The 14,724-nt window shown below is 34.9% G+C and overlaps 1 protein-coding gene across 1 annotated transcript in view; it reads right to left on the bottom strand.

Moving 5' to 3' along the window:
• Window positions 1-14,724, bottom strand: part of LOC148949259 (uncharacterized) — a 65,842-nt gene that overhangs the window by 37,485 nt on the left and 13,633 nt on the right. The window contains exon 2 of the mRNA XM_089092895.1: window positions 4,068-4,209. Within this exon, the coding sequence (XP_088949021.1) occupies window positions 4,068-4,209 (142 nt within the window). The remainder of the gene's footprint in view (window positions 1-4,067; window positions 4,210-14,724) is intronic.

The following is a 14,724-nucleotide window of genomic DNA, read 5'->3' as shown; positions in this document are numbered from 1 at the left end:
TTCACATCGGTTATAAGAACAAAAGTTGTCAATTGTTTTTAAATATTAAAAATGACTAATCAGGAATATAATTTGATCAGGAACTGACTAAATTATAGAAATGGTCCCTGTGGTCCCTGGAGGGGGGGGGGACCCCCTTCGTATACGTAATAATTCTCTTCGTTCTAAGTTTTAATTTTGCTCCTTACTTTCAGTTGAAAAAACTTTTTTAATTTATTGTATTATCGTTTTCTAAATAATGCCAGTAAATCTGGCCTCCATCTCCACGGAAAAATCCCTCCCTCCCCCCTTCAAAAAAAAAGTTAGTCTGAAGTTGATTGTCTGAAAAGTATTTTTTCGGGGGAGATACACGATTGGCTGAAACAATTTATTGTGTTCGTGGTAGCGAACTGTAAGTAAGGATCGACATGGCTCAATAGTAACCGAAAAACTCTAAAAAACCAAACAGACTCCTTCGGAAGTTTCAAGCTCCTATCTGCAAAAATGTGGAATTAATTTCTTGAAGTAATTGATGCTTAATGGAGAAAAAGGTGAAAATTATAGGTTTTATGAAATTGATCATAAGACTTAAATTATTCTATCAGATACGTTGGCACTTTAAGCTGAAATTTGACCTGCATATGCTTGTGGGTATTAAGCGTTTGAATATGATAAGAGAGACTTAATTTCCAAGATATAAGGTATAAAATACTTTAAGAATGGGATGATATACGTTCAGTTCCTTCTTACAATTTGGAAGATGAAGGGGAATGCTGCAAATAGACGTTTTTATTTCGCTAAACTTGGTGAGCAGCTTTTTTAACTTAAATTTATAGAAACTTAAATAGTTTAAAATCAAATTTTTATCAAAGTTATGAAAAAATTTAAAGTTCTGTTCCAAATATTTTAATGGAAGAAGAAAAGTTCAACTTCGATTCTGATTTCTCTTAATGAAAATGAAATAAGTTATTGATCAATTCTATTTTCCCGAAACAATATCAAAATTTTCCACTTCAGTTAAAAAAAAATCTAGTCAGTGCGAAGTTGATTTTCTGAAAAGTATTTTTTTGGGGGAGATACACGATTGGCTGAAACATTTTATTGTGTTCGTGGTAACGAACTGTGAATAAGGGTTGACAAGGCTCAATAGTAACCGAAAAACTCTAAAATTCAATTAGTAGCTTGCTGTTACAGCACTCCTGGTTATTACAAAAATCGCGAAGACTAAAAAAGTTCAACTTTGATTCTGAATTTTCTCAATGAAAATGAAATAAGTTATTGATCAATTCTATTTTCCTAAAATAATATAAAATTTTCCACGACAAGTCAGATATTTCTCAAAGAGATGAAAAAATTTAAAAGTTCTGTTACAAATATTGTACCGTAATAATAAAATTTAAGATTCTATTATTAATTTTATTTATTAGAATTAAATAATTTATTTATAAATTCTATTTTTCAAAAAAAAATATAACAAATTTACAATTCAGTTAAAAAAAAAAAAGTTATTATGAATTTGATTTTCCTACAATTATTTTTTATGGGGGGTTAAACGATTGTCAGAAACAATTTATTTTGTTCGTGGTACCGAGCTGTAAGTCCGGATCGACACGGCTCAGTAGTAACTTAAAAACTCTAAAAACCAATGAATAGCTTGCTCGCATGCTGTTACAAAACTCCTGGTTAGTACACAAATTGTAAAGACTAAAAAATTCCAACTTCGATTCTGAATTTTATCAATGAAAATTAAAGAAGTTATTGATCAATTCTATTTTTCCTAACATAATATAAAATTTTACACGTCAATTAAGATTTTTCTCAAAGAGATGAAAAAATTTACAGTTCTGTTCCCAATATTTTCCTGGAAGAAGAAAAGTTCAACTTCGATTCTGAATTTTCTGAATGAATATGAAATAAGTTATTGATCAATTCTATTTTCCCAAAATAATATCAAAATTTTCCACTTCAGTTAAAAAAAAAATTCTGGTTAGTCTGAAGTTGATTGTCTGAAAAGTATTTTTTGGGGGAGATACACGATTGGCTGAACTTTTAAAATCACAACAACTGAAGATCAGTAAATAATTCCATTATTTTTTTTGTTAAACACAATTGGCTGAAATAAAAGCGGAAAAAAAAAGTCGGAGTCCTTTGGGGGTGTGGTAGGGGATCTCACAACACTATTCAAATAGAACTTTTGTATTATAACGACCATCGACCCCATGTAACTGAACTCCTGTTTGTTAGCAAATAGTATAGATGTGTTTCTGAACTTTTAATACAGTTTTAAATCATTCTGTAGTTCTACATGGTAACAATTGTAACACTACCACTAACAATTGTTAGTTAAGATCTAGTTCTATTTTGAATTGTTTTTGTTTTTTTTTTTAGATAGGGAGCCTAAATTGGATGATGATTATTATATAACTCATGATGGATACTTTGAAGGATTGAGATTGAATAATATTTACTATAGTATACTTAGAAAAAAAACTAACTGAAAGTGAGATGGAGGCCTTATCACATGGAAGGACAAACAATGAAAAATAATAGTCTTTTTTGTGAAATTAATATATTTTAAATAAAGCCGATTTACTTGTTTGAATGAAGTCCTATTCCTACAAGTTAAGTTAGATTGAAAATCAAGAATTTATGCGCATTTTTAACTAGCTAAGGGTATATTTGCTAAAGATGGGGGCAATTTTCTTTGATTTTGAAAATCATTTATTTTTTATAGAAAACTACAATAGCTTCACGGGAATCATCTTTTAGCATATTTTTAAACAATTTCTCTGATTATAATGTATATCTTCAGTCATAAAAGCATAGTTTCGGTTCAAAAATGAACCATTTCCATAAAAAAAGCTCTTAATAGAACTTTTTAAGTGTGAAGTCCTATTTTTCAGACTAAATTATAGAAAATATAGTCAAAACACACTTTTATGTTTTAGATGTGTACATTTTCACCTTTTCTGATTCAAATGTGTATCTTCAGTCAGAAAAGCATAGTTTTGGTTCAAAAATGAACCATTTCCATAAAAATAGCTCTTAATAGAACTTTTTAAGTGTGAACTCTTATTTTTCAGACGAAGCTTTAACTAAACCTCCGTGTAAGTGAATCCGTATGTAACTGAGCTCTCGTGCAACTCAAGTCCCCAAAATCTATTAATCTACAGAGTGTTTATTATACCGAGCCCAGAGTACCTTCGCTAAGACATTGGATGGGGGAATCGGAGTCCTTAGGGGGTGTGGTAGGGGATCTCACAACACTGTTCAAATAGAACTTGTGTATTATAACAACCACCAATCCCATGTAACCGAACCCCTGTATAACTGAAACCCCGTATATCTAGTCACCAAATGCTCCAAGTCTCAGAAGAAAAAGGGGTTTTGAAAACAGGGGGCCCGATTTACGAAAAAAAAGGGGTACCACCCAAGCACCTGAACCCTCCGTGTAACTGAACACGTGTATAAACGAAACCCTCCGTGCACCTGTCTCCTCTTTAACTGAACCCTCGTGCCCCTCACCCCTCTCTGCAAGCCCCCCCTCGCCTCACACTTTTCAACCCTTTCTTTTTAAATTGACAATATTTTTCAATAATTACGTAAGTATTATTCAGACCCCCTCGGCGAGGTAACGCTAGGTCAAGTCACAATGTTCTTCTATCGTTACTTTTCAATTAAGCTATTGAATACTTTCTATCACTGTCCCTTGTAAGCGTCTACGCAAATATCTTTTCGCAAATATCTTTTCGCAAAAAATTCGCAAATCTCGTAAACTAAAGAAGTAATTACCCTTTTCATTACAAAAATAATTGCATAACGATGAAACAAGACGTGCTGGTTTTTTGGGCTTATCACCAAAAAGATAGTGAACTTTGAAACTGCGTCATTCCTCTTGGCAAAGAGTGTGATGACCCGCAACTACTAGAAAAACCTGTTTGGTACAGGGGCCCCAGCAAATCCAGACGAGCAACTCTACTTATATTTACAGGACAAAACTTTCTGATAAATATATAGATGCAAAAAAAAAAAAAAAAATCAACAAATATATGTGAATCGAACCTAATTCTAGGATCTTAAATACTTACTATTTCGTAACACGTTCTAGAATAGATTTCAGGTTTTGGATCTCTACAGTCAACAGGGAATTTTTTTGGCAATAGAAAAATTTTGGCTCTTGGTTTTGCCCCACGAGCGCCAGCAAAGAAGATTCCACATCGCCAGCTATTCCTAAATAAAAATATGGAATCAATAGAAAGAAAATATAACAGATAATAATCGTCATCAGTAGGTAAACTTGATAGGCAAGAGACATAACATGATAAAGACATATACCACCTATTTTTTCAATATGTTCTTCTTCTAATCTCGACTGCAAATCATATCCTGTCAAACAGGTTTGAAGTCAATAAAGCTAGAACCAGTCTCTTATGTTTGAATGTCTAGGATTATTAATGGGTTAAAATGCTTAGCATCTTCAGGGTTTTGTTGTAACTAAGGTTGTCACGTTCATTCTTCTTTCAATTATCCCTCCTTTGACAAGAATTATATGTCTTTAAAAATGGAGCTTGTCCCATTTTACTAATATAAGTAATCTAGGTACTATCCCGTTATGCGGGCCTCTCTAAAAAGTCAAGTTTGGTTAATGCTAATGAAACAAAACAAAATAAGGTGAATATATAATAGTTTAGAAACAAATTTGGGCTATATATTTGCACATTAGGGGTGGGGGTGGGGGGTAAAGCTTTGCATATATGAAATACGTAACCTAACCTAGGTACCTTCCCCCCCCTAAACCCCCCCCCCCCAAAAAAAAAAAAACACAGTTTAAGATCGTATACGCATTGAAAACCCTGTTATCATTGCCTGCTCTATAACAGTTAAGACGTCAAAAAGGGGTTTTATCATTGCCTACTCTATAGTGATTAACCCGAGAGGCCCGCGTAACGGGATAGTACCGTAATCTTGAACTTCAAACCTTAACTTCAGGATGAACTAGCTAAACTGACCAAGCTAGATCATTACTGTTTGTATTTAAAATAATACGTGACAAGGCTATGCTCACTTGTCTACTTGCCTTTTTCAGTCTACTTGCCTTGTCTACTTTTTCACTCACTTGTCTACTTGCCTCATTTGTCTTCTTGCCTTGCTCACTTGTCTACTTGCCTTTTTTTAATGAATTTAAGCTTGGATTCCAAGTTAAGCATTATATGAAGTACGACTTTGATATTGCTTTGAATTTTCCTCGATCGGCTCTTGATTCTTGTTTGGTTCCTACCCCTGTATTTTCAGATTGACGAAAAGCTTTTCTAATCGAGAATTCACCAAATTCTACACTTCAAATTGTTGATCATGGCAAAAAAGGGAATGCTAAGGGTTTATTTGACTCTTAATCTAGAAGAATCACGTCTGTGAATTTTAATTTTTGCTTATCATCTCCATTGTACACAAGGTTCCATTCTAGGATCAGATCCGTTCTTAATTTAAATTAATTAAAAAACTTTTTTCACAAAATAAGTCTTTCAAAGAAAAGTAACTTCACGTATCATATTAGTCTAATTAAAGTGAAAATATTGAGTAATCTTGGAAACAGAAGTACATTTTCCTGAGCCTTTGGCTTGAAAGCATGTTTCATTCTTTAATTAAGTCTTAGGTACAGATGTCAAAGCTTACTATATTTCTAGTATCTTCTGTTCTATTCTCGAAATCTCCACCATCTTTATTTTTCTCTTATTCAGCCTTATATACTTTACTGTTCGAGTATTTGACAATCAACCCTTCCTGCCATTTTTAATCCAATTATAGTTTTACGAAATCATTTGGTAAGGACCTCAGCGAGGTGTCTATTTGCCAGTGTGTTTGGAAAATTTATCCAAGTTTAAAAATTTTGCCTGCTACAGGCCTTCGGGAAGTTGATACAGGGTTGTTTCTTTTGGATTATATTACGTCTGAATGGTTCAATGATTTATTGTGGGTTAAGTTTACTGTTAATTCCCAGAATAAAAGAAATGCTTTAAAAAGTTATTTTAAGAATATTGATGATCTCTTCTACATTAAAAATTAAAGTATTAAGGAACTGCTTTTTTAGAAAATAAATTTTGATTTTGCATTGATACATACAATTTTATAAAGGCTGTGAAGATACGATGCTAACAAAGGCAAAGAATGCGGTTTATAGTTATCGATTATTGTGGTGTTATTGGTGGTGTCGGTGGTGATCTTTGTTTTTCTTTATTTTTTTTCTCCCTCAGAGATTTGTTTCCTCTACCTCCAGACAAGGTTCGCTTTAAACAAAGGAGATATTAAAAAATCTTTTAATGCTAATTATGCGTTTTATTTACAAATCTTTCCTTCCATGTAAGGTATATGACAAAAGATGAATTATATCCTTAAAATAAACTAGTTCTCTTAATATGCCATTCTTTGATCTGAAGTCTTTTTCTATTCCTTCTCGCGTGTCTTTCATTTTTTCTTCAACTGTATTATGATGTTCCTGTGGCTCTTAGAACTAGACCGTATTTGAGAGCTTATAATTTTGGCAGTCCTATGTAGTATTTGAATTCCATTCTGTCGATCAATCAGATCAGACTTCGATCCCCGACTGCATCTCATGCTGCGTGGAATACCTTCTTTGATCAGCTAAAAAGTGTCGCTTGATTGTTACCTTCAGAAAATATGCAGCATTTTTTTCCGAGGATTTATATTTTATTTATTAGCTGTTGTTTTTTTTTTTTTTCAAACCACTGTGCAGTAGACATCTATGGACAAATCTTAAATTGTTTGCTGACATTCTTTATCGCTTACGGCAATTTGTTCTGGATTGGTTTTTGGGGGTAATGTATTATGTGCGGTAGGTCATCACTTTCTTTTCTTGAAGTAGTGTTCGCCCTTGCATTCCAAGCAATAGAGGCTTGTGGTGGGAAACTGATGACGGATCTATCTGTTTCTTATTTAAATTTACTATAGTGGCTAATATTGAATAAATCGATTTATGTACTTTATTTATTGCAAAAGCTAAGGATCATATATTTCTATAAAATATAAATTAAGATCAATACGCTTTCTATACCTTTTCGATGGGCTCTCACGCTACTAAATGGGTACCATCATAGGGGATTCAGATCAGACTTTTGTCCCTTTGACCCTTTGTCCCTTTGACCTTTGTCTACTCGAAAGACCAGACAAACTAAAAATCAAAATCGTTTTGTGACTCCTCATTTTTAAATCAATTAAATCAAATCAAAAGCTCCTTTATTTCAAAACGCTTACACGGTCGGGCCGATTCTTTTTTTTGTTGTCAAGACAATAGTAAATAATTCAAAAAGTCTACATATACAGATTGCAATTTTCATATTCAGTGACACGGTCAAAACAAATACAATTTTCACAACACTTACACGGTCGACAAAAATAAAAAGACAAAAATTAAAATAACATACATGTATATATAAAATTAGGCATCTAAGTTATAAGGGCTAACAAACCCAGGCGCAATACTTTTTTTCATATCTTGCATGGGTTGTGAGTACTGGTTGTATTTTTGGCATAGGTTCAGCAACAGACCTTTGCAACCTTTGTCTACAAGGGGGGAAATCCGGAGGAAGTATATGATGGAGGTTGGGATTTTTCAAGATACCCTTTCCCAACTTGAGACTAAGTTGTTGCATTCTTTTTTCAAGGAGAACAAGTTTAAATTCTTGGAGGAGCGATATATAGGGTAGGAGATTTATACGCCGCAAGCAGGGCACAGTACTGAACTCGCTCCAACGTCACCGGCTAGTCATGAGTAAAGGAGAAATGCCATACTTGAGAACAATATTCTAATACAGGTCTAATGAAAGAAACACAGAACCTCAGAAGATGCTCGACAGGAACACCATAAGGAGATAGCAACTTCAAAGCAGAGATACCCATATTTCCACGTTTGACTCTGCTTCCTACTTCTTTGTCCCACTTCATATCTAATGAAATATTGACTCCTAGCAGCTTAATTACGGTCACCATTTGCTGTTGGTGTAGTGGAGGATAATAGGTTGGCTCGGCCCTTAAGAAAGAAATTGGAAGGACAACGGATTTGTCCATACTCACCACCATGTCATTACTGGCAGCCTGGTTCTTAATGCCATCGATGATACCATACGCGTTGCTTGGGAGTTCTTGTGGCAAATTTCAGTTAATGACAGACCATCGACGTACTTCTATCTTTATGGATAGGACTCTTCCAGCTCGTTGACCATGACAAGAAACAAAAGAGGACCAAGGATTGTTCCTTGTGGCGCTCCACAGTAGATTTGAACCTCTGTTGAGTACGCGCTCTTATATTTAGTGCTTTGCTTTCGATCCGAGAAAAAGCTGGCAATGATTAAAACCAAGGCAACGGTGATACTATGCCTTGTTTGATGAGTTTACTGTGGTTGATCAGGTCGAAAGTTTTTTCAGATCTATTGCTATGAGGTTTATCCAGTAGCCGGGGTTATCTAGGTTCTTGAGGTTTTTGTCAGAAGGATGTTTTGGTGACAAGCCTCGAGAAATTTTGAAAGACGTTTTGGGCATGATCTGAAAGGTATACTTCAATGGTGTCAAGAATTTAAATCAACTGAAGTTTTTTTTAAAGATTCAAGCTCTTCACATCCCAGCGTTCTCAGTTTTGCATCATGAGTACGTTGGTAAATTTTAATCCTTGTTTGAATTGCGTAAACTCTACTTTCCTGGATCAAATTTGAGCTAAATGTTCTTCTATTGAGGAGGGCTTATTTTTACAATTAATCTTCATATTCCTGAGAACCGGCAATGGAACGTGAGAAAAGCTATTCAAGTCAGCCTCTTGGTTCAAAACAACAGCAAAGGTAAGCTAATTGAAATTTTATGTATCACCAGTAAACCTCTTTTTACATTTACTCCTGCGATTAGTCAAATATCACATCTGAAATTTCTTTCAGATGTGCTGCTTCTTCTTCCTAGTTTTTAACACTGCCGTTCTTAGAGTTCATTCAGCTGTTCACCCCTATTTTATCCTTTCTAGCCTTAACATGTTGTTAGCTCTTTATGCTAAAGACATTTTGAACCCTAGCAGTACTAGGCTATTTGGTGTGAGCGAGATCTTTTCGGGGCTACGATATCAGCCTGCAAAGCTTTATCTAGAATTTAAACACTACATATCAGATTTTTTTTTTGTAACCGGAGGCAAATAAATATGATGGATGGAGCGAAGATGTGAAAAATAGAATGGGCATGGCCAAAGTGTTTTTTTCAAAGTTGAAATTGTCTTGAAGAGCAGAAACATAATTCTACACACCAAGACAAGAATATTGGAAGCTCTGGAAATGACAGGGGTCGAGCATGGTTCTGAAACGTGGGTGTTTTGAATGGCAGAGGAAGAGTTGTTAAATGTTTTCCAGAGAAATATTCGGCAGATAGTCTCAGGTTCCTGCTTTAATGATAGAAAATCAAACAGTGAGCTGTATGAAAAATGTGATTCTATCCTAATTTATCGGGAAAGAAAGGTTGAGATAGATAGGACACGTTTCACGGATGAAAGAAAACAAATTGCCAAAGATTTTTATTTTCGGTTATCAATCTGAGGCTAAATGAAAAGCACGTCTGTACCGAATGGAAGGGGAAGAGGTCATGAGGAGCGATTTAAAAGCAATTGAAACATCATGGGAGGGTTAGGGAATGAAGCTTTAAAAAGATTGGGAAGGAGGAGGAGTGTGTGCAATTGTGTTGGGCTAAGGTGGATTGACTCACTCGTTAGTTTTATTTTTGTTCGTTCATTCGTTAGGAAGAAAGAACCTCCGGTTGGTTGCAGTCTTCCCTTATATCAGTTTCCTAATTGGGTCTTCAATAAGAAATACATGAAAACTCACGGAAACCCATTTTATAGGTTTTTCGGAGGGTGTATGTGGGGTTGTTCAGTTTTTTGTATAATGTTTTGTGTTATTTTTCCATTTTTGAAGCTCATTTAGAAAAGGTGTCTATCAAGCTGGGTTATGTTTCTTTCGTAATAGATAAACCGAATTCTGACCACAGTCCCCTTTTGGCGCTTTTTATTTGCTAGGACTTTGACAATGCTTATATATTGCACAATTCTGGAAAATATTTATTCATTTCGAAAAAGTGAAATTGCGGTCTGTTTTCTTCCGTTTGGCAAAATACATTTTCTGTTTTTCCCCAAGGACTTATCTTGTAAGATTCTTATCTTGTAAGAATGTACGACATTTCTGATCTCATTACGGCTGTAGAACAGCGATCATCTCTGGTTATTTGTTTGTAATCCCTGGTTATTGAGGCTAAACCATCCTAGGTACACAGTATTTGAAGTATTAATTTTATTTTTTTCCTTCACTTCACTTCACTTTTTCTTTTGTTATTTTGTCACTGTGCTTTGTCTTTCTACTTTATCGAATCTTTTATAATAACGGTTAAGTAAGAAATCTATTTTTGTTTCTTCACTAGTGATTTGTATTTCGTACAATGGTTTACATTGATTAAGTAGACCTAGCATGATGGTCGCTGGTTTTCTGGAATCCAGCTCAAGGGAACAAAAAGCTCGGCATCCTTGAATGGACCCGGAAGGAGTTAAACTATCATACGCAACGCTATAGAGTTGCCTATAGTAAAGAGCCAGGAGGCTTCAATGTTTTATTTTTTTTCTAGAGGCACTTCATATGGAAAGGGTGGTTGTATACACTTCGAAGGGGGCTTATTCAATTAGAAATATGAAGTTCTTGCACCCTTTTAAAAGTCAAAAGTGATTGTAGAGCAACTAGCCCCCCCCCCACGCCCTCTTTTTCCAAAATGCGTCCAATTACAATTTTGTAATGGTAATTCTGTTCAAAATAATTCAAAGGCTATATAACTATGGTTCTAGGGTTGACAAAACCCCCCAGAGCCTGGGGACAAGGATTGTAAGTTATGCAAGTTGCCCATTGTTAACATATAGGGTTTTTATGGAAGGAGTGGTCGTAAAAACTTCGGAGGGGGCTCATTAAATTCGAAACTAAAAGTTCATGTTCTCTTTTTAAGAGTCAAATGTGATCTCAGAGGAGCAACCATTCTCCACACCCAAGTTTTGAGACAGCCTTTTTGTCCAAAATAGTCCAAAGGGAAAATGACAATACCTCTGGGGTTGCAATGAAAATTTGGAGATAGCTATTTTGTTCAAAATAGCCCAAAGGTCAAATTACTACGCTTCCACAATGGAAACCCTCACCCAAGCCCCAGGGCAAGGTCTGTAAGTTATGCAAGCCGCCCATTGTTAACGCATTTGGTTTTTTAAGAAAGAAGTGGTCTTATAGACTTTGGAGGAGGCTCATTCAATTGGAAATCGAAAGTTTTAGTGCCCTTTTTAAGAGTCAAAGTGGTCGGAGGACAACCAGTCTCCTCCTACGCTCTTTTTTTTCCAAATATATCACGTCAAAATTTTGAGATAGATAATTTATTCAAATTAGTTCAAAGGTCAAATAATTATGCCTCAAAGGTCAAATAACGATTAGTAAACGCGTTATGTGTTTGCTGGTTGTGAAAAGAGCAGTATTTCTTGAAAGGAATATCAGCAGTATTCTATATGTTTTCTTTATGTTTTGTTCTGTTTTTTTTCCTTAACCAGGCTTTTTTTTCTTTCTCTCTTTTTCGCTATTTTGATAAAATGTTTTTTTTTGTGTTTTTTATTATTATTAATACCTAATTTCTCGAGCTCTGCTCTTTGTCGGGGATATAAGTTTTTTGTTATGTTGAATTAATCAAATAAAACAATTAAACAGTATCTAAAGAACGGCAGAGGGTATTAAGTTGAAACTTTCAAGGTATGTTGGGGCGATGTTGAAGAGGGATCAGAGCGCAATTAGTCCCCCTCCTTCTAATTTTTAGATCCCCCTCTGCTCAACACTGATAAAAATTAAGGAATTGTCATTTTGTTCAAATTAGTCAAAATTCCTAATAGGTATACAATCAGGGATGCCATTCCCCCCTTCCCATAGCCCCGGGGCAAGGACTGTAAGTTATAAAATTTGCCCATTTGCAGGACTTGTCATTAGGAATAGAGGAAATATTTGATTCTGGGCGTATCCGAAAAGGCTAAGGGAATTAAGGTGAAACTTTGGAGAATGTTCCAGTTTGTCAAAAAGGAGGACCTGTAATATTTTACGAACATTGTGGGTATTAAGTTGAAACTTTCAGGACATGCTGAGAGGAGTTTTGAAACGTGGTTGGAGGGCTGGCAGCCTTCTCCCATGTCCTTTTTAGTTACCTCCCTCCAAAAATATTTGAGCAAAACTTCGAAATAAACATCTTGTTCAAAAAAGTCAAAAGCTCAAGCAAGTATGCTTATGGGGATGACGTAGACCCCACAGCTTTGGAGAGGGAGGACAGACACAATAAAACACACTGTGTGCATGCTCGTTCACAGAGGGACGTATAATAAATATCTAAGGACCGGCTGAGGGTATTAAGTTGAAAGTATCAGGGGACATTGACGGGGATGTTGAATAGATATCAGAGGGCAGCCAGTCCCGCTTGCCCCTTTTAGATGCTCCCTTCCCTCATCACTGATCAAAATTTTTAAAAAGTGACTTTGTTCAAAACATTTAAAGGGTCTAGTTACTATGCCTCCAGGGATGCAATGCCCCCCACAGCTCTCAGGGCAATTATTGTAAATTATGATATTGGTTCTTTATTACATGTAGCATTTATAATTAGGAAAGGGGGAATGTTTAATTCTATGTATTTTCGAAAAGATTAAGGGTATTAAGGTGAAAGTTCAAACAATATTGAGGGGATTAGTAGTGTATTATTATCTCCGGCAGGCCAGTACCCCAACCATACAAGAGGCCCATCATACAAGAGGTGTACCGTACAAGCGGATCCGTATTAGAGTTTCTAGTCCCTCAAATCTTCTCTCTGCTTTTAACAAGGGTCGTAATACATTCCTGGAAACGATTTTTCTCAACGAAAAAAATGCTATTCCTTTAAGCGGCCCTATAGAACATTATTCAAGCGGACATTCTTATCTCAGGTTTTGCGATAAGGATTCTCGGCCAGGCACAGAGTGCATGTCTTTCAATCATAGAAGTGACTTTGAAGCAATATAATGTCTAATAAATGATTTTCTGATGTGAATTCTAATAAACAGTTGGATGAGATCTTTTTGTACTCTAATGGTATTGACCCAAATATTGATTATTGATTATTGATAATTGCTTATGGTATATCTGAGTTTCGTTTCACAACTATGTTGTTCAATAATTGAAGAGACTTTGAAATGACATTATGCCTTATAAACGAAGTTTTGATATGGATTCTAAAAAAACAAGTATTAATGGTGACACCACTGGAAATGTATGTGTGCCTTGTCATGACAGTGAGATATTAAATTTCTTTTTACTACCGAAAAAATTCATCATTACTGATGGTGGATATGTCAGAATGACATTCCCAGAGGTAATATAGTTTAAATATATTCCATACCTAAAAGTAATAGTTGACAACGATGGTCAACTTCTTGTCCGTAGTGCAGGTAACACGTTACCTCTTGATAAATAATATCGCCATATTTCGGTTATGAGCCTTCAACAGAAGGTAAAAAGAAGACAGGCATACTGCTGCACCAATGCCTTAAAACATATCATGTCGCAGTGTCAGAATTGTGACATATGTAAAAATAATGTAGTAATAGACAGTGAAATCGCCGACAAAATGAAAAGGGCATTGGCAGATAATATCAACCTGGAAATTAATGACGATTCTAAGAAAAACAAAGCATCGGCGAATTCTGCTAGTATCATCGACAGTTTTCCATCAGATACAATCAATGAAGGCAACAATACCAATGATGAAATTTGTGTTGCGATTGTACCTGAAACCATGCTAAAACTCGTGTATGATCCCAAAATGGAATAAGTGTCATGTCAAGAGAAAAACATAATGAAGTATTTTGAGGAATGCACTCACAGCCTTCATTATTTTTTTTCACGATGATATTCTACATACCATTATTTCAATAAAATTTTTTATGCATTACTTTGTTATGTCTCTATATATTTTAATATACGCTAGCATATCGAATGTTTAGAATGTTTATTAATATCACCTTGGAAACTAATGACAACTCTAAGAAAAGCAAAGCATCGGTGAATTTTGCTATTATCATCGACAGTTTACCATCAGATACAGTCAATAAACCCAATTAACAATGGTTCTGTGAAGTAAATTAAATAAAAAAAACAAGTTTTTTTTAACTGAAAGTAAGGAACGACGTTAAAACTTAAAACGAACAGAAATTATTCCGTATATGAAAGGGGCTGTCCTCTCCTCAACGCCTCGCTCTTTACGCTAAAGTTTTTTTATTGTTTAAAAAAAATAGAGTTGTGAGAAAGTCAAACTTTAGCGTAAGAAGCGAGGCGTTGAGGAGGGGACAGCCCCTTCATATACGGAATAATTTCTGTTCGTTTTAAGTTTTAACGTCGTTCCTTACTTTCAGTTAAAAAAACTTGTTTTTTTTATTTAATTTTTGAACGTTTTTGAATTAATGCAGGTTTTGATTTTGGCTCACCGTACATGAATAATTAAAACAAAATTTGCATATTATATTTGGTTAAATGGCTTTCTCGAAACTTGTTTAATTTTATTTACGAACGTTTTTATTAGTAATAAATATACGTAACTTAAAATTAACTTACGTAACGACCCTCTATATTCATAAATTTTTAACACGTATATTAGGGGGTTCGCCCCCTAGTCAATACCCTG

This window comes from Artemia sp. Qi Xiang Cuo, chromosome 8, assembly GCF_049724085.1.
Source record: "Artemia sp. Qi Xiang Cuo chromosome 8, ASM4972408v1, whole genome shotgun sequence".
Classification (NCBI taxonomy): domain Eukaryota; kingdom Metazoa; phylum Arthropoda; class Branchiopoda; order Anostraca; family Artemiidae; genus Artemia; species Artemia sp. Qi Xiang Cuo.
This window is presented reverse-complemented; position numbering and strand designations above follow the sequence as displayed.